Genomic DNA, 19,649 nt, shown 5'->3' on the forward strand with positions numbered 1-19,649 from the left:
ATGCCAGCTCATCCCCGAGGGTTCCAGCTCATTCCGAGGGCCCCAGTTCATCCCTGAGGGCCCCAACTCGTCACCAAGGGTCCCAGCTCACCCCTGAGGGCCCCAAATCATCCTTGAGGGTCCCAGCTTAGCCCAGCTCTCTCCCCACCAATATCCACCTGTCCTCCCCACCAGCCCCTGCTGCCCACGGGTCCAGCACCACACCAGGCATCACCAGCCTAGACTGGGGAGCCAGCTCCCACAGCCAAGCGGGCTCAAACCTTTAGGATAAATCCTTTCCACTGGCTCATTGTTCTGTTCTTCTGACCCAGCTTCCTAATACTATGCAGAGTTAAGACACTCATCTGACCAGGACAGGGCCTTCCTTACTAAGACCAGAGCACACGCTCTCCCCAGGGAGTGTACAGGCCAGGGCGCCACTCTCTGGAGGCTGGTCGCCTGGACAGAGTGTAAGCTGCCGCAAGACGAGGAGGTGGGAAGCACCTGGCTCCTCCCCCCACCTGCCCAGGCGGCTCACTGCTCTCACGGGGCCCCTTCCTCCCGCTCTCACTTCTCTGGCTCTGCTCTCTGATTCCTGCTAACCCCCAGGCCCATGTGCTCCGGACTCCCCAGCACTTACTCTCCTCTCTCTCTCTCAAGCTAACCCGTGAGCAGAGATGGAGACACAGAGAGATGTAAAGCTGGAGGGACGCACACCTGCTCTCACATCGCTGCCAGGTCGGTATGTCAATCAGCCAACCAAGCACACGCTTTTAGCCCCGCTTTCAAATATTCCCAACTCTTCCTCCTCCCCCGTGGGCAGGAGCAGCCGGCCAGGAGGGGTGCTGCTGACTGCGGGTCACCGTCCCGGGGCCAGAACTCCCGCACACCTGCAGGACAGGGACAGGCCCTTCCGGGTGACAAGGAGGGAGTGCGGCATCCCTGGGCAAGACTTGGGGGCAGGATTTAACTTGTGCTGGATTCGCAGACAAGAGGTACACGTGCTTTTGGCGGATGCGTCTTTTACTCAGGAAATAAATCCCCCCTGCTGGTTGGAGCTCCCGATGGAGGCCTGGGGGGTGAGTGTGATCAGAAGCAGTGTTCCTGAACACCCCGTGGGAGAATGGCAGGCCACCCCCGGCCTCAAAAAAGCCGTAAGTGGACAGTTATTCTCATCCTGGAGAAGGGCGTGCGCACACGATACGGTCACCCCGCTGCCGCCGGATCGGGGAGACGGTGTTCCCTGTTCATACGTATATATTTACTTTGATCGTAGTTTAGAAACCAGCGCTTCCACGCTAAGATTTATGATAAAAATAAAATAATTTGCTCTGTGAACTATCGTCGAAAGTTTTAAATGTCATAAAAAAGGTCTTCCATACAACGGAAAAAGGCTTTTGTGTTCTTTTTGGGTGAACGAAGACCCAAACAGGCCAAGGGAGGCTGCGCGGCGGGGCCCAGGGAAGCACCTCTTTGCCGGAGGCCTGTGACGGCGCAGAGCCGCCGCCTCCCCGCGGGCTCCAGGCCCAGCTTCCTTCTCCCCTGGCTCCTCCAAGATGCTTAAGGCTGCTCGGCCACCGTCGCCTGGTCCTTGGCAGCAGCGACAAGCTCTGCGAGGGCTGGAAAGCTTCTCAAGTCCTCCGTTCGCAGGCCCATGTTTTGTATCTGCAGGGGCCCCGAGAATGAATCAAGTTACTGTGATGTAAGCTCAACGGGGGAAAAAGACCTTTACAGAAAAGAAAGCAAAACACCCACCCTCGCCTCCCCATTGACTAAGCCAGAAAAAGGCAGTTCACTAAAGACCGCAGGATACTGTTTCCTTTCAAGTAAATGAAGTAAAAAAACTTGACTTGTTGTAAAACTTTACTTTCGGGGGGCGGGGGGGCCAGCCCAAGAAGCCAGTGCCAATTTATCTCAGTTCATTCAATCAGACTCTCACCAGGATGACAGCTCCTTCTGTGGACTAGAAAAGGCAATTCGCACTAGAAGAATTAAAGTGAAGGGCTTTTCTTAAGAGGAGAATTTTCAAAAAAAGGACTGGCCTGAGCTCTTAATTTCTTAACATGTCATCAGCAACTGTTTCTTAGAAACTGATGAACTGGAAAACCCTCTGGCACCGCAACGACTGCGGGTTACTCCAGAGGCCCGGCACGCCGTGTTCTTCCCACTTCGGTGTGTAACAACAAAAAACAACGTGTGCGCATGCCCGGGGACAGGAGGGTCCGGGAAACCCAGACCGGCGTTGGGAGCCCACAGCGAGCCGCGCTGGCCAGGGCCGGGTTGGCCCCGCCCCTTCCTTCCCCTCCCCGTTCCACTTAGTTTCTCTCCACGTGTCTATGATCAACTTTCCTGCCTGTAAAAAGCCTTCAAGTTTCTCTTGTGAAATAAACAAGGCCAGAATGTTTCTCTAAAGTCACCCGAAAGTAGGAAAAGTTGGATTTTCAGGGATGAGCCTGAATGGTAAACAAGAGCTGAGTTGCCAGAAAACCGAACACCTTCTGACGGGGGCGTTGCGGTGTCACTTCTTTTTCTCCAGCTCCAGGGCCCTCCCTGAGGATCTCCTGCTACAGGAAATCCGAGCAGGTTGGAGAGCAGCTTCTGAACATCCAAACACTTCGTGATACTCGCGAGGATGGAAGGCCCTGCTGTGACCCACACCTGCCCTTACAGAATGGTACGTGCAGGCATGTTCACCATACGCCGTGACTCCAAAATCTGTGTTTTATAGAAAACCTACAGAACCCAGGTAAGGAAGCAAAGAGGCTGGGCTCAGATGGTTCCTCAGGCACCACACTGAGAAGCCAACGGGCTGGTTCTAGCTGCTCTAAGTCACACTAACAAGCATCTCAAAAGACCCTCGTTTGGCACCAATGACGTATCAGGCACTTTCTAGAGAGTGGACCAAAGGACCCCGTCTCTGGGGGCTCACGCTCCAGCGGGCCTTGTGAATGCCAGGTGGATGTCAGTCACTCCAGCGGTCAATTCGCTAGACTTGAACAGCCCATCTTTAGTGCTCTGTCTTTTCTTTCTCATCATTGCGAGGTGCACATCCTTCCCCTTCAGGTATTCTGGGCTCCTAGCCCTCTCTCCTCGCACCCAGGGAGCGGGCGCCCCAGCCCCTCCCAGCACCTCTGGGCTCAGTGAACCGCCAGGGTCCGCGGGGTTACCTGCTCTCCCAGGTACCCCACATCCAAGGCCAGCTGCAGCCTGATTTTATCGTCGTCGCTCATGCCACCGCCCGCGGGCCCGGTGGGGTTGGTGGGGGCGCTTCTCCTGGCCTGTTTCAGCCTCTTCAGGCTCTCCTCCATCTTCCTCACAGAGCTCAGGACGTCCGACACGGTCTCGTAGTACCTTGAGCAAGAGACACACAGACGGGGGAAGAGAAGTGTGGGTGCAGCAGCAAATGCACTGACTGGCTTTGTGGACTGAAAAAGGGATTTTTAAGATAAAAATTCATTTCTGATTGAAAAAAAAAATCAGTCATGGTAAATACCGTTTCTTAAGATTGAAAGAAAAACAGGGTCTTGACTGGCACTGTATCCCCTCAGAACTGAAGAACTATGTACATGAATTTCGTTTAAACTTTCAGTCCTGAACACTAAGAGGAAATCACGTATCATATATACTGCGGCTCATCCCCCAAATGCAAGCAGCAAATTCACTTACGATCACTTCCAGGAACAGTTCATCTTTTACAAAATTTTAAATAGAACTAATTGCCCTTAAAATATTCTCAATATAATTTCCAAATTATATTTCAAATGTTATATTTCAGATGTTTAAAAGCTGGTTACTGGGCCTTTAGAACACATCTGCCCACAGAAACAGCAGTATAATTCATTGTTATGTTCTAAATTAACTCACAAATGCTACTTAACTCATTAGTAATTGAAAGAAATAAAAGGCTACAGTAAAATTAATAAATAAATAAAATCCAACAACCAAGTCAAATAATATAATTTTTGACATAACTCGATGCTGGATTTGGGGGAAGCAGACTGAATTACAAACGAAGAGACACTGAACCGCGGTGACTCTGAAGAGCTCCACTAGACTCGTTAGTTTTCAGATGTTAGACTGATCCTACACTTCACAACGTTTTCTCTTCCTTGATGACACTGGTCTCACCAACCCAAGTCCGCTGATGACCTGGCCTGAGCCGAGACATCGTGGACTGATGGAGCGAGGGCAGAGAGGGCCCGAGAGGAGGACACGCGCCTGGGCCCGCGAAACGTGCCCGCCCGCAGCGGCATCAGGACAGTCAGGGGCAGTGGACCCCGGCTGCAGTCTGACGTTCTCACCACCTTACTCACAGGCGACCTGTGCCGGTCCTAGCGATCTCTGCCTTAGGGCTTTTCTAAGGAAGTCCAACAGTCCACTTTTAAGTTACTTACTTATGAGTGCTTTCAGAGAGTGCACCTTCCAACCACTGCTGAATGATGGCTTGTTTGAGCTTATCCTTGTGTCCACTCTGGAGCTGGTGGAACGGCTTCAGAGCACTGTCCACGTAAGAGGACGCTGAGGTTGGCACCTCCTGGAATGATGTTGGTAGGGGTTAAGGATGAACAGGAAAAAAAAAAAAGAGTAAGTTACTCAAACCTCAAGTTCAAAAGGACATGACCGATGTACCAATTTGAGACACACATGACCTCCATCCCCGCCCCGAAGTAACACTGGTGTAGTCTAGAGAAAGACCCCTGGGGACCAAGAGGGAGCGGAGGGCGAGGGGGGACGACGCCCGACGAGCTGGGCTCGGGTGCCTGGCGTGCTGCGCCCCGAGCCTCCTGGCCACACCACTCGCCTGGCTGGCTCGTTAATTCCGGGCCCAACTCTGCAGTGTGTGTGGGGAGGGGGTGGTGGGGCTGGGTTTTGAGACGGTGTATTTCTGACGCGCTCCCACCAGTGACCAACTGCTCTGGTCAACAGACCATTCACCACTGGAGAAGCGAGGATCTAGGGCAAGTCACTGGCTTTTCTCAGCTCTGGCTTCCTTGTCGGTAAGTCAGGACACTGGCACCCACACCCAAGTGCGAGTGCTCGGTAAATATATTGCACCACCCTGCTGAAGAGAGAGGGCCAGGTGGTAGACCGCTAAAGGAAAAAGCAATGACTGCGGCAAAATAAAATAGGTCTGCCTCTCATTCAGGACAGAAAGAAAACCAGGAGGTAAGGTACTCTTGCTAGAAGTGGTCATTCCACTGCAGCAACATGGGTGGACCTGGAGATCGTCATTCTAAGTGAAGGAAGCCAGAAAGAGAAAGAAAAATACCGTATGATATCACTCATACGTGGAATCTTTAAAAAAAAAAAAAAAGACAAATGAACTTATTTACAAAACAGAAACAGACTCACAGACATAGAAAACAAACTTATGGTTACCAGGGGAGGAAGAGGGAGGGAAGGGATGAACTGGGAGATCTGCAGGTACTAACCACTATATATAAAATAGATAAACAACAAGTTCATACTGCAGAGCACAGGGAACTATATTCCATATCTTGTAGTAACTTACGATGAAAAAGGCTATGAAAATGAATATACGGATATTCATGGATGACTGGGGCATTGTGCTGCACACCAGAAACTGACACTGTAACTGACTATACTTCAATAAAAAATATATATACAAAAGAAAGACAGATCATGCTAATACTGCAAATAAATAGATCAGAAAATTAAAAATACATACACACAAAGAAAAAGCAAATTTAAGGAATGCATATGCTGCAAAATGATAGTGTGAAGGTTTAATTAACGTGAGGGATAACCTTATGAATGTGTGTGAGGCATAAGGAAATGGGAACAGGAGAAAAAAAAAAGTGGTTATTCTACTGTGGGTCCCAGGTTTTAAAGGGAAACGGAGAACAGCCACGGAGGAGATGCGCTCAGTCTCAGCGCAGCCCTCATTCTCCTGCCTCCAGGGCACGGGGCCGGGTGGGAAGAGTGACAGGACCGAGACCGGCCCCAGGGCGTGCACCACAAAGGGGTCCCTGCCGCAGGCATGTCTGCGGGAACTCCAGGGATGTGCCAACAGCACGGCGCCTTAGGAGATTTTCATGGTTTCTGAGGATAATTTTAGTGGTAAGCTGCCCAAGATCCACCTATACAGCTGGGAGAAAAGAACCCTGGAAGGAAAATAAGTGAGATCCAGCAAGAAGGAAATGAGCACAAGTTATGAAAAGGAGCGCTCAACAGGGACACCTGACACACTGGTGAAAACAGCCCCCGATCACTGCGCTATGAAGTGGGGACGCAGGGGGATTTGACTCTGACCACCAGCGTGGGCTTAAGTTCTCATCTGATAAATGCCTTTAATGTTTCTTAATGTAGGTTTTCAAACCAGTAAAAGACAGGAGAAAGCAGGTACTTCAACGACAATACGAAAGAAACAAGGTAAATTCAAATTTTTTCAAATATAAGATATGAAGACCGAAAGAACGGCAGGACTTGGAAATACTCTACTACATGATGCTTCCTTTGAAAATATGATCTTTCCTCAAGGGCAGAAGAATCCAGAAGACGTCCATACTGTCCAAGTCTCACGACCTGAGTTACGTTTGCCCCAGGCACGTGGACGTCCACCGAGGAGCGTCCTCCTCACAAATGCGGCGTCTCTGAATGAGACCGATTCTCTCCCTGCGGGCCTACGCCTGTCCCTCGCTCAACCGTTCCCTCCCCTTTGGCTTTTCTAATACATGTATTTCCCCACCTCAAAATTCTTTTCCAGTGCTATATGGAAGAAATTTGTTTTTTTAATCTATTTTTATATATAGTGGTTAACTATATTCAGTGTCTTGTAATGATCTTTAATGAAGAATATGAAAATGAACATATGTGTATGCATGACTGGGACACGGTGCTGTACACCAGAGATTGACACACTGTAACTGACTGTGCTTCAATTAAAAAAAACTCTCTTCCATGAATGGCACTGACCTTGTTGGTTCTTCGGTAAAGCCTGGGAACCTCCAGGGCACTTTTCAGGTAACTGAAGCAAGACTCACTCAAGTCCTGGATGATCCTGCTACTCAAGGCAGGCAGGCAGGTGGACAGAGCCAGCTGGGAGTCCTCCAGGGCTGCTACTGAGACGTAAAGGCACGGTCAGTCACTCCGCTCAGGCCCAGGCGGGAATTCTGTTTTAAACGCTGTCACAGCATTTAGAGAGTGCACTACAGTAAATCACATCAAATCACTAGAACTCAACAAAATGTCTCATTCAGGGAAGCTATAATCACAGAACAGAATACAGAACCAACCAAGGATTTCCAACTAGCGAGGAAAATGGTTAGTTAAGATATAGCCTCAAGTCTCTAAAATTCTATTTTAAATTATTTCTCATTCAAAGAGTTGCTGAATCTAATGATTCATTTTTACCTGAGATAGAAGAAAAATTCTTAAAGCCAATCATTTCAAGTTTTGGCTTGATTGTTTCCAAGAGTTCTGGAAGCTGAAATAAACAAGCACTTTATATGTTCAGTTACCTTTTAAAAATCAAAGAGGCGATTCTATTTGCATCTACAAACTCTGAAATATTAATGAATGATGAAAACAGGACTTTCAGTAATTTTCATCAGAAGCGAACAAAAATTCTTAATACTTTCACTATGAAAGACTGCAACAACGTGGGTTGAAATAGCATTTTCATGGCTACTAACAGACCCACAGAACATGCAAAATCATTTTCTACTCTGTAGCTCTTCCCAGTACCAAAAAAATTCATGATAAAGACGTTTTTGCTCAGAACACAGAATATTTGTCCAAGCACCGCCAAATATTTAAACCTGAGAAAAGCAGAATTATAAGTCACAGCACTGAAACACATCCGTCCCACAAAGCCCTGTCAGCGCTAAAAGTAAGCGTGCGGGACGTACACGGAGAGAACAGGAGCACGCTTTAACAGCACAGCGCTTTCAAGTGTAGCTGAAGGTTAAAACGCCACCGCGAAACACTGGGCGAGTGAGTTTGAAATAATTCAGATCCAACCCGCTAAAGATCATGCCTGCACAGAAAAAGCTGAGCTAATGGGAAGAAGAGCAGAGCCCAGCTTGCTTCAGCCTGAACACCCCTCCCGGGAGGGGAGCAGAGCCCCGGGGCTCACACAGCACTAGGCAAGGCGGGAGAGTAAGGAGGAGGGAGCACGCCTGTCGGGGAAGCTGCAGAAACCCCTGGAAGGGAAGGGAGAGGACCAGATGCTCTCTCTCGGGGTACCCAGGGGCCCACAATTCTAAGCCCCACGAGGCCAGATGGCATCATTCTTATCTTTGCATGTAACTCCTTCCGGCGAAAACACCGAGCCCCGCTCTCGGAGTTCTGCAGGGCCGCGGCTCACCTGCCCCTGAAGCCTGTCCAGGTCCGCCACCACGTACACAAGCTGAGTGCTGGAAACGGAGGTGACGGGCTTCGCTTCTGAAGGGCCACTTCCTTGGTCCTCACTAGTTCCTTGGGTAACGGAAGGGTCTTTGCTGCCAGTGACCAAAGGCTTTTTAATATCCTTGGCACTTTCATTAGAGATGGGCCTGAGCAAAAGCTGGAGAAGGATTTCAATGATTAAATACGTTTCCACAAGCAAAATACACAAGTGTTTGAGTCAACAACTCACCACCAAAGGCCAGCTGCCTGCGAAGTCTTCAGCGAGAGTTTACTCAGGAGAGACCACCACCTTCCCTCCCCCTAGACAGGTGTCAAAACCAGAGAAACAGGACCAACTGCAACCCCCGGTGCCCTGACCCTCCTTGTCTGAAGTTAACAGGCAAAAATAAGACAGGCCCCTAAACCACAGGGAAATTAATACCTGGAACATCATAGGTTTTAAAAAATTAATTTAAAAATTTTTTTAATTAAAAAAAATCACTGTTAAATTTGAATTAGAAAATAAATTAACTACTGAAGGTAAATAATTTACTGTATTTACTTAATAAAAGTATTATTATTATAAGCATCAACAGTCAGAATCCAAACTTCATGATGCTTCACATAATACATGTAACAAAAGTGCTCTGTGCACAAGGGATGGCTACAGGGGAAAAGGGCGTCAGGAAGAGAAGGGAACATCACACTGAAAGCAAAGAAACGTATTAGAGACGTGAGAACTACTGGCTGGCATCTTGCTCAGGTGATGGAGCAGGCCCGGCTGACTGAGAAGCGTGCCAGCCCCACGTGTCCCGGGACCTGCATGATGGTCTGCAGGAGCGGCCTGATGGAGCAGGTAGTTTGCGGGGACCCCCCTGAGCAGAGGGAGGCCAGGCGGGGGAGGAAAGGGACTCTGGAAAACTGCCACCTGCCAGGCTCCCCAGTTATCACTCTGTTGGTCAATGATTCTGTCCTTACTCCTCATGGCAGCGACGTGTAGAAGCTGTTTCCCTCTTTAAAAGACGAAGAACCCGAGACCCGGCTGCTTTCCCTAAGACCACAAGGCTGAAGGGTGGAGCGCCAAGGTCTCTCTGACTTGAAAGCCCGCTTTCCACTGACATGTGCGTTCCTGTCCACGGATGTGCCTTCTCCAGTCGTCTCTCCCTGGACTTCTGCTCACACCTCTCTGCTCTCACACTCATCACTCCGCCGGGGCCAGGGCACACGTCTGTCACCAGCTGTCCATGCCACGGGGCATCTCTGAGACGATACTGGGGGTGCTGGGTGCCCTGCACTGGGCGGTACGAACCCTCCTGTGGCTTTACGTACAGTATCTAAGAAACCATCACAGGCGTGTGGACACTTACTGCATTCAACTACTTGTAAAGGGAAAAATAATGATATTCTGAAATGAAGGGAAGGCTAATTAATTTTATTTCCTTTTCATCTCGACGACTGTATGATTTTTTAAACTTCCCAATCCTAAACATTAGAATATGTGTATTTTTACTTCTAATCATTTTCATTAAAATGAGCGTCTCTGTTTCAGTTTGGAGGCACCGCACAAAGATTCTGATGTTGAGAAGGGAGAAGGAGGTTGTCAGTGTGGTGCTTTTCAATAAGACGAGGTACCGAACATGTGACAACAGACCCCCAAAGGCCACACGTGCAAGAGTGAAAAGGAAATCCAGAAACGGACTCTGTACAAACTGGGGAAGTCGGCCGATTGCCCCATTAACCTCTCAAGAAATACGCCCTTAAACATCCTGGCCCAGTTAGTTTAACGTATCTGATCTGCTCCGGTCTTGGGAGGGGCGAGCGCCCGCCAGCCCTACCTCCTTGACAAACACGGAGTACCGGGCCAGGATCTGCAGCGTCAGCCTCCACAGACGGTGCGCCAGCGGCGGCAAGAACATCTTGTCCGACCAGCACCTCTGGAGGCTGCTCCACGTGCTGTGAGAAGCCAAAAGGCAGAAGGAACTGCCAGCTGGAAAGAAAACACACAGTTAAGGAGGCCCGGCCACTGAAGGGCTAACACCTAACTCTGTCAGCGTCTAATCCGAGTGTGCAGCCGCAACACCCCGAGGCACCCGGCGAGGTCAGCAAGGCTTCAGCAGCCGAAGCGTGATGACCAAGAGGCCACAGACCATGTTTGCATATCTCTCCGGCAATGCGGTTTTCTAAGTTTACAAGATTCCCCCTTCCAGGAATTTGATAAATACTAAACAGCACTCGGAGATGATCAGCTAATAGGTGCTTTATACCAAATCCACAAACTTAGGCTGGAGTGGCCGTCACATGTGCAAGGGTGTAACCTTGGTTTGGAATCTGTCCTGTCTTCTCTGTCCCTGCCTGAATATGCTATATATTTAAATATAGGAAGTCAATTACACGTGACCACTTTTGGCAAAGACAGATGAAAACTAACTTTGAGGCCAAAAGAGGGCAGTGTAGATTGAAGCTAGCCACACACGCGGGAGCAGACACTCCAGGGCGGCTGCCTAGAGACCCCTGTGGCTACAGAACAGCCACATACTGTGTGGGTGGCCACGAGGAACGATGAACACATGACACAAGACGATTGAGGCTGTGAGGATGCTGACGTGTCTGGAGGGTGTACACTGACCCGGGCCACCTGCCCAATGTCCAAGGGCTGGGGCCAAGGGCTCTGGAGGCCAGGGGCAGGAGCCCCATCTGTGAGCCTGCCCCCAGGAGCGAAGGGCCATCTGATCCTTGACCTGAGCCTGAGAGGGAGGGCAGCGTGGCCACTTTGCTGTAGAAAGGGGCTGCTCACTTAAGCACAACAGGGGTTACACTCCCTTGACAGGTGATATTCAGGAATGAAAATGAGGTCTCCTTCCTGTGATCTTAAAGCATCCTTTTTGTCATTTTTATAAACCAAGAAGCTCTATAAACCTCTTTTTTAAAAATAAATATGCCTTTGTTTTTTTTGGGGGGGGGGATAGTAATTAGGTTTATTATATTTATTTGCTTTTTAGTGGAGGTACTGGGGATTGAACCCAGGACCTCGTGCATGCTAAGCATATGCTCTACCACTGAGCTGTACCTGCCCTCATCTATAAATCTCTTTTAAAACAAGAAGTTAAACCCTGTCTTTAGAGTCTACCTTGCTGGATGCTAGGAAATGTGCAAGAGCCCTCAGGGCACTAAGGTCCAGAAGCCCTGGGGAGCCTGACTCACTCACTCAGTGATACCTGTCACCTGTCACTTTGAGGAAGTTACCTGGCGCGTCTTCCAGGACATCTGTAAGTGCTGCTTCCAAGGAGCCCGCTATTTCCCTAAATCTGAGATAAAAACAAGAGCGGAAGTCAGTGTCCCTCTGCTGCAAGGCGCCTCTCCCCACCCCACCCCACTCCCGTGGGACAGGACCCTCCTCCGCTGGCTTGTGGGTGGGTAAAGCCACCATCCGCTCTCAGAGATGCCCCACCCACTCGGGGTGCTTATTCTCCACACTTCTTTTGTTTTTAAACTAAGCAGGAGATAAACTTTTCTTCATTAATCCACCGGGAAGCCATTTCTGGCAAGTCTCGCCAGGCTCTAATCATGTGGGCCGTCAGACTTCAAGGCCGTCAGACTGCGGTCCCTCCAACCTTCCTACCTCAATACTATCAGGGGAAAGTCAACGTCCCCAAACGAAGAAGTGGGGCAGCTGTATTCTGTGTCTTTGTTTGCAGCCTGAGGAAAATCACTGAAAGGAGCCAGTCAAGACTAGAACGAGGCATTGCTTGGTGCTCTCCGAATTTCTGCCCACCCCCGCTGTCATGGCAACCAGCCCTGCCGGCCCCGCAGCCACGGATCTGCTTCCTGGACGAGCTGCCTTTTCTCTCTGTGGGCCAGTCTGTCACCCACATCTTCCCGACAGACTGTGGTGCTCAGAACTGAAGCGGACACATCTGTATGACTCTGGGACGTCAAACTGCGTGTACGCGTGTGCGTGCGTGTGTGCATAACTAGCTGCGTGCGCAGCACCCTCCGTGCCAGCTGTACAGCCCTCCCCTCCTCAGACTTTCCTTACAAAACCCACTCTCTTATTGTCGCCTGCTAGTTCCCAAGAGCAATAAATTCTGACCCGTGCTTAACATCGACTTACCTAAGTAATAATTCTGGGCTTTTTGGTGGTACATATATCCTTTTTTTAAAAATTAAATTAAATTTACTTATTATTTATTTTTGGTGGGAGGAGGTAATTAGGCTTATTTATTTATTCTTAAGAGGCGGCAGTGGGGATTGAACCCAGAACCTCATGCATGCTGAGCATGCGTGCTGCCACTTGAGCTATACCCTCCCCGCCCCATATGTGCTTTTTAAAAGCAGTTTGGAGACCGAGCGCTTCAGGAAATGGTGGGAAGAGCCAGAGGAGCAGCACCGCAGAGACAGCAGCCCAGCCCTTCACAGAGGCTCGAGCGCCGAGGGCGGCAGGCTCTGAACCACCCGGTCCCCGCAGCTGCCCTTTGCCACAGGGCAGAGAGGAGCTCCCTGACGGCCTGGTGAAGCTTGCGAAAGGCTGGTCTCCCCAGGCTGAGGGACAGGCACAGAGGGAACAAGGGACAGGCAGAAGAAAAGGGGGCAGAGGAGAGCGCCCCGGAGACCTCACGGGAACAGCGGTGAAGGAGGCGGGGACCCCGAGCATGGGGAGGAGGGGAGAGGGGGCTCCCTGCTGCGGGGAGAGCATGCCAGCGCCTGCCTGCAGCCTCAGACCCCCGACCCCACTTCCCCTCCACTCTACACAAAACACAGGAAGTCGCCTCCAACATGGCCAGAGCCTGACAACGAACACAGCACGGCTTATAACAGAGAAACCTGGGAGCAACTCCGCGCCCCGAGGAAGGGGAAGGCTCTGTAGGTGCGTGGCCTGTTCACCCTGGAAGCAGCCTGGGCAGGGGTCCGCTCAAAGCTCTAAAGCACCAGGGCAGTTCAGCAGCAAGTAAAGGCAGGAGCAAAGCGACACGTCTGCGTACGACGAGTCTGAAACCAGACCAACGAGGAAGTACAAGAAACGACCGCAGCCGACCCCGGACGGGGGCGCATTTCACACAGCCGTCCCAGCTCCGCGCGACTCAGCGCAAGGGCCATGGGGGTAAGACCGGCTGGGTCGCGGGGCATCATGGTGCCTCCCCAGCCAGAAGCCCAGCACTAGCCCCTGGCGGCTTCGCTGGGCAGTTGCTCCCAGGATTGAAGTGATGGGTTCTATCTGTTCTTGGAAAATAAAAAGTGTGGGAGGCTGCTTTGGTGGGGCCTGCAGAGTTGTGCTGCAGTTTCACATGTCTGTGGGATGTCATTCTACTCTTGACAGGATATTTGTAAGAAAGGCAACCCCTACACAAAGGTTTCTAAATTCGAGTCTGGGGAAGGCCTCGACACACACCACCCCACGCACACCCCTGCTTCGTGCACACGCAGACCTGAGGGAGCAGGGGGGGGGGCACATGACCACCATATCACCTCCGCACTGTACAGGAGGGGACAGACCATGTGCAGCACGTACTGAATGTCACATACATGGGGCATACATGTGAATGTTCTAGAAGTATGTAACATTCTCAAAAGATATCAATTAAAAAAGACCTCTTTGCCTTCGGCATTTAAGGGGCTAAATCCACAGTACCCAGGTAGCCACTGATTCACCACCATTTGAGATTGCTTGGGGCACATCTGCATTTATTCCTTCCCTATGAGAAACAAAGTCCTAACCCGACTTTCTAGTCCTCCTGGAAGGACAAGTGGACGCAGACACAGCAGGGTATCGGAGACAGTGCGGGGTGCACACGTGTTCAGGCCTGGTGCCGGGTGGGGAGTCCGGCCCTTTTCCCCGAAGAGGATGGAACAGAGTCAGACCCAGGAGCGCCAACCCGCTATGCGAGTGCAACGTTAACACTGCTCCTGGAACCACGGCCAACCGTCACCACCCCGCTGGCGGTCACGCTGACTAAATGACCCTGACGTGAGTCAGATCACAATACCACTCTGACCCTAGCCGTGTTTGCAGAGTGTTCTGTCATGCCTCAGGGTAATCACTCCAACACCTGATAAAAATCAACAGAACAGGCCTCTAAAGCACTGCCGGAATTTATTTTTTTCAGTGGAAAAACAAAAGTACTGAAAACAAGCTCCACGCTTCATAACTCAAACAACTTCTGCAAATTTTAAAGATTTTAAATAAAACTGTTTACAAAGAAAACTTAACCAAATCTCCCTGAATGCTTAAGGCTAAAATCTGGTGAAAGCAAAAAAGTCTTTCAGGGTCTTGACAGAGTTTAAGGCTCAATAACCAGCCCCGAGAGAACCTGTAATGGGGGGGGGGGGGGTCATGGGATCTGGAGGAAACAGCTAGAAAACAGAAGTCTGTGCCATGAGGGGGTTAGATGTCTGCAGCAACCTAACGCCGAGCCTGGACTACAGAAGACACGGGACAGTTTAAACACCGTTTCTCCACTGTAGTCTCGTACGATAAAGTGATGCTTCACCATTTTAAAGTTCTGCTCATGAAGCAACAGGGCTTCTGGCCCTGACTTAATCTTGACTATCATGTAACAATTATTTCCCACCCCGTCCATGAGTATCTCAGATACACAAATCCTTAATTTCCTACTAAAAGACAACCTACATGATAATGTAACCTTGAAAAATTAAGCACAAAACCCAGTTTTGTATGTGAAAGGGCATCTCACTACCGTTCTTACAGCCATGGTTTCATTATTGAAAGATGATTACATACCTTCTCAATCATGGCAAGCAACTATAATCAAGGTATCTAATGCTTACTGTATTCCCTCTCTGTAATTTTCCCTCAGAACTCTGGGGAAAGACTGCATCGTAATTAATGAAAGCATCCAGCAATTTACACAAAAAAAAACCTACAGTGCTTTAAAGAACATTTAAATGCCATTCCATGGAGGAACTGACTATGATCTCACACAAGAGAATCTGCAAAGTGGCTGTTATCATCTCTTTTTCTAGAGGAATGTAGTTGTGAAGCATTTATCCTAAATCTCCCCAAGCAGTTTAGAGAACCACCTACTGACAGAGGTGATAGCATTATGACACCTGGAAGAAAAGTGTCACTGTTTTCCAGAATGAGAGGGAGAAATGTCACAAAGATCATAAGGGGAGCCAAGGTAATACCTGGAATGCTTATAAATGGACAGAGGGGTAAAGTGACAAAGAAGACTTTCAGGCTACGCTGTACCCTCCTCCCTCCGAGGGGAAGACTACCACGGGCGGGCCACACAGCAGAGAGGGCGTGCGTCTGCTCTTTGATCAGGTGAGCAGAGAGGAGGGTGGGGAGAAACGGCTGCTGTGACTCCAGCTCCATCCGGCTCTTCACGACACATGAGACACAGCACACGGGTGTGCGGCTGGGCCTGGTCGAGCTCAATGAGTCCAGGGTTCTCAGCTCTCTCGTGACCAAAGAGTAAAACTTCTCTTTTTGTCACCCGAGCCAGAACTCTGGCGATCATGACACTTCTTGTGCATTTCTACTTTAAATTTTGCTTCCCAAGGAAGAATACGATAACCACGGAGAAGGGGCTGTTAACTGCAGCAACGTCCTTAACCGGTATTCAAACTCTACCTCAGACGGGCGGAGGTGTGGGGAGTAAGTTACTGACCTTATTTGAAAATAAACAGGCAGGTTCCACTTATTAGTGAAGCTGTGGTAGGCGGGATGCGCTCTTAATCTTTTCACGCTGGCCTGTGATCCACACTGCCGTTCAAACGCTCTTACAAAATCCATACTTACGGTATATTTCTACAATAAGAACAAACAGGTGGAATTTTCATTGTAAGTGAAATAACCAGGATTGGGAGCTTATACTGAAAACTGTAATCAAGATAAAGGTCAACACACAGAACCAGTTTCTAGAGCTGATAAGGACCTCATGGGATCTTCCTTCCAAGGCCCCCACTTACAGATCAAGCCATGTCCAAAGTGGTTCCAAGACACACTCAGGTCTCGGGGGGCAAGCCTGTCAGGAAACCCAGACACTTAAGTCCGGTGCTTTTTATCAAGTGACAGCTCTCCTCCGTCTTCTGGGGCGCCCCCAGCCCAGTCCATCGGAATCGGAGGACACGGCAGATCAAGCGGTAAAATTTCCACTGTCTCTCCAGAAGCAGCAGAAGATTTTAAAAAGAAAGACTCAAACCATATGAGCACGTACATCACTTTATAGGTGAGACAGCGTGAGGACTGATGGGGGACCGAACGCCACCAGTAAGAGCAGCAGCCAGCCGTGCCTAACATTATCACCCACACACCGTGCTTCAAACTGTATTATCTAATTTAGCCCAGGAAATTACCCTACCCGGTAACTACTGTTACTATCATCCCCATTTTGCAGATGATGCTTCCTCTTGTTTGGCTCAGAGAGCATTTTCCCGAAGACAAAGCTAGGAAGCAGAACCCTCACCGTCAGCAGCGCAAACCTGCAGCTGCGTGCTCCTCTGCGGGGGGGGGGGGGGGGGGGGGTCTATTCCCCAAGAACACTGCAGGACTTTCCACGCGCTTCTCATTCAACAGGGGCTCAATTCTGGGTCACCAAACCATTCAGCTGACTGTGCTCATGTGCTCAGATGGGAATTCTGGTGCAGTTAACACTACTGCAGGTGTTACATTTCTTTCAATTGGTTTCAAGCAACATTTACTGAATTCCCGAGTGTGATCTAGATGTGGAGTTGAGACAAAGAAAGGTATTACTCATCCCTTTGTGGGATAAACTATACCTCTGCATATAATGGATGTTAAAGGAATAAAAAAATATTTCCCTCTTCACAAAAGCATGTCATCTTAAAGCTGCAAGCTGAAAGCATGTCTTGCAAGAAATGTACCCACAAGCATTGTGTATTGGTTAGAATTCTAAAGTCAACATTCCGTCAGAAAGCTTCATTTCTGCGCTGAGAAATCTCCCGAGGCTAACATGATCAACAGGACTCTCTAAAGGGAGACATAAAGAGTCTAAACTGCTGACACTTAGGGCCACTGCTGCATTCTGTGTAAGGTACCCATTTAAAAACCCTACTTTTTTAAAGTCACAAAAATCACCATCACACAATTTGTTGAAAATATGACTCAATCATGTAAAACATGATGATTAACCACGAGAACAGAGAAGAGGTACTTCTGGGATAACAAAGCTCCAAATTTGCTGTTGTGTTTGTGTTGAAGTCTACCATGCCCCAGGCTCACCACACTCACCTTGTGCCTCTCGATGCTTAAAACCTAATAAGCAAACTGACCAAGCAGAATTAGAAAAAGAAGCAAATAGAACTTCTAGAAATGAAAATAATGGTAATTAGAATTGGAAACAACGTACAGGTGAAAAAGAGTTTAGACACAACTGGAGAAGGAATCAGTGAACTAGAAGAAAGGCCCCGAGAAATTATCCACAATGCAGCACAGAGACAGTTGAAAAATTAAACAGTTAATTTTGGAAACACAGAGGATAAAGTGAGGAACTCTATTAAGAGTTCTGGAAGAAAATAGCAGAAGAACGAGAGAGGAGCACAACTGAAGGGCTGATAAATAAAAATGACAAAAAACTGATTGAAAAAACACCAATCCTCAGATTCAGGAAACCCAGCAAATCCCAAATACAATAAATAAAACGCCCACACTAGATACACCATAACGGAACGGCACATCACAGTCACAGAGAGACTTTACAAGGAGCCAGAGGAAAAAGGTGTCATGACTAAAAAGAAACGACAGCAATGACTGACTTCATAACGGAAGTCAAGAGACAGCGTTCCAAGTGCAGAGGATTCTAGGTGCAGCCAAACTTCCTCTTTCAGACACAAAAGCAATAAAGTTATTTTCAGACAAATACAAACTGAGGGTTAATTATAAAAAATGAAGTTTACTATCAACAGACCCTGACTAAAAAGTCTTCTAATAGACGAATCTCAGGAGGAAGGAAAATGATCCAAGAAAGAAGGTCTAACATCCAAGAAGAAACAGCAAGCAAAGGAAATGATAAACACGGAGGGTACTTCTGAGGATGATGACCCTGCGAGACAATAAAAATAACACCCAGTTTTGGGGATAAAAAAGTCAAACCAGAAACGAGACCCTGGGAACGATAATACACGCTACGGAATGCGGCCAGCATGAAAGCGCGCCAAGCCCCCTGTGCTACTGGGATCTTACACGAAGAAACAAAGGGCAGAACTTCCAAATTAGTGGGCGGACAAACACAGAATAAATGAGGAAAACAAATCCCTCGAAGTCCAAAATACAAAGATGGTGGAAAAGGAGAGTAAAAAAGGAAGGGATAAAGGAAAAGAGGGAAGAGAAGTGGGACAAACAGGAAGCGTAAAAAAGGACCCAGAGATCAGTAACCATGATCATTCTAAGTTTAATAAATCCCCTAATTAAGAGACAAAGACTGTCTTGTAGAATAAAAAAATCGAAAATCAAAAACCAAAAATCAAAAGTTAGGGCAGGCGGAGGAGGAGAGACACCAAGAGGCTGAGGCACATGGGTGCCGAGCAGGACAGCAGGCGGCGGCCTCGGGCCACCCGCCCGGCGCCTTCGTTCTTCACCCGGGCACCCGGTCTTTTAAAAATGGTACAATGGAACACAAATGCATGAACTTACTTTTGAAATATTAACCATGAAGTCTTTTAAATGATCACCTGATTTTTAAAAAATAAATAGTAAGGCCTCTTAATCTTTTAAATTACACACGACATTTACATACTACATTTTAAGACCCAATCAGTACGTCTTATTTTCCTTCAACATTGTGCAGTTGAGATCTAGAAACTTAATTTCTCATGGAAAAGAACTGCAAAGAGACTTGTTTTTAACGGTCCTTGGGATCTTGTTTTAAAAGTTAAAAAATAACATACATTTCTAAGTCATAATTACGTCTAGACTGAATTTTACTTTACATTCATTCTAAAAATATCCTTAGTCCCCAAAGTATCAGAGACTATGACTTGGGTAAAACAACATGTGGATTTTAAGGTGCTCACTCACTCAGCAACTCAAAATTTGGTTTTTAATAAACCACAGAACCAAGACAGTGCAGAAGAGAACACGATTATTCTAAAGCCTCCGGTTAACATCTTCAAGAATCAAGATGATGGAGGAAAAGGTACCTGGTGAAATGCATCAGGATTCCCAGGATTAAAAAGTGATGGCAATTTTTCTTCTAATCCTCGTACTATTTCTGGCCAGACGGAATTCACCAAAAAATCATATCCGGGAACAGTATTGCCTTTTTCACTGTGAGAGAAGAGAAAAATTTCAGTCAAATACACCAGAATCTTCTATTTACAAAGAGCAAAATTCCACTGTGGTG

General features: G+C 48.3%; 1 protein-coding gene and 1 long non-coding RNA gene across 4 annotated transcripts in view; one reads left to right on the forward strand and one right to left on the reverse strand.

The window, feature by feature from the left end:
• Nucleotides 1-984: 984 nt before the first annotated feature.
• The window catches only part of COG2 (component of oligomeric golgi complex 2), a 38,836-nt gene continuing 20,171 nt past the window's right edge, over nucleotides 985-19,649 (reverse strand). For 2 of the 3 annotated variants that reach the window (XM_032491843.1, XM_032491845.1), the window contains 10 exons: nucleotides 19,447-19,573; nucleotides 15,957-16,096; nucleotides 11,572-11,633; nucleotides 10,164-10,315; nucleotides 8,309-8,506; nucleotides 7,354-7,426; nucleotides 6,916-7,061; nucleotides 4,374-4,513; nucleotides 3,147-3,330; nucleotides 985-1,644 (listed from right to left, as the gene is read on the reverse strand). In XM_032491843.1, coding sequence (XP_032347734.1) covers nucleotides 1,540-1,644; nucleotides 3,147-3,330; nucleotides 4,374-4,513; nucleotides 6,916-7,061; nucleotides 7,354-7,426; nucleotides 8,309-8,506; nucleotides 10,164-10,315; nucleotides 11,572-11,633; nucleotides 15,957-16,096; nucleotides 19,447-19,573 — 1,327 coding nt within the window. In that variant the 3' untranslated portion in view covers nucleotides 985-1,539. The remainder of the gene's footprint in view (nucleotides 1,645-3,146; nucleotides 3,331-4,373; nucleotides 4,514-6,915; nucleotides 7,062-7,353; nucleotides 7,427-8,308; nucleotides 8,507-10,163; nucleotides 10,316-11,571; nucleotides 11,634-15,956; nucleotides 16,097-19,446; nucleotides 19,574-19,649) is intronic. The other variant, XM_032491844.1, reaches the window with a different exon arrangement.
• On the forward strand, nucleotides 2,549-6,680 carry LOC116667266. Its single transcript, XR_004324095.1, has 3 exons — nucleotides 2,549-2,653; nucleotides 6,310-6,372; nucleotides 6,481-6,680. It is a non-coding gene; the product is annotated as an uncharacterized LOC116667266 (long non-coding RNA).

This window comes from Camelus ferus, chromosome 11, assembly GCF_009834535.1.
Source record: "Camelus ferus isolate YT-003-E chromosome 11, BCGSAC_Cfer_1.0, whole genome shotgun sequence".
Lineage (NCBI taxonomy): Eukaryota > Metazoa > Chordata > Mammalia > Artiodactyla > Camelidae > Camelus > Camelus ferus.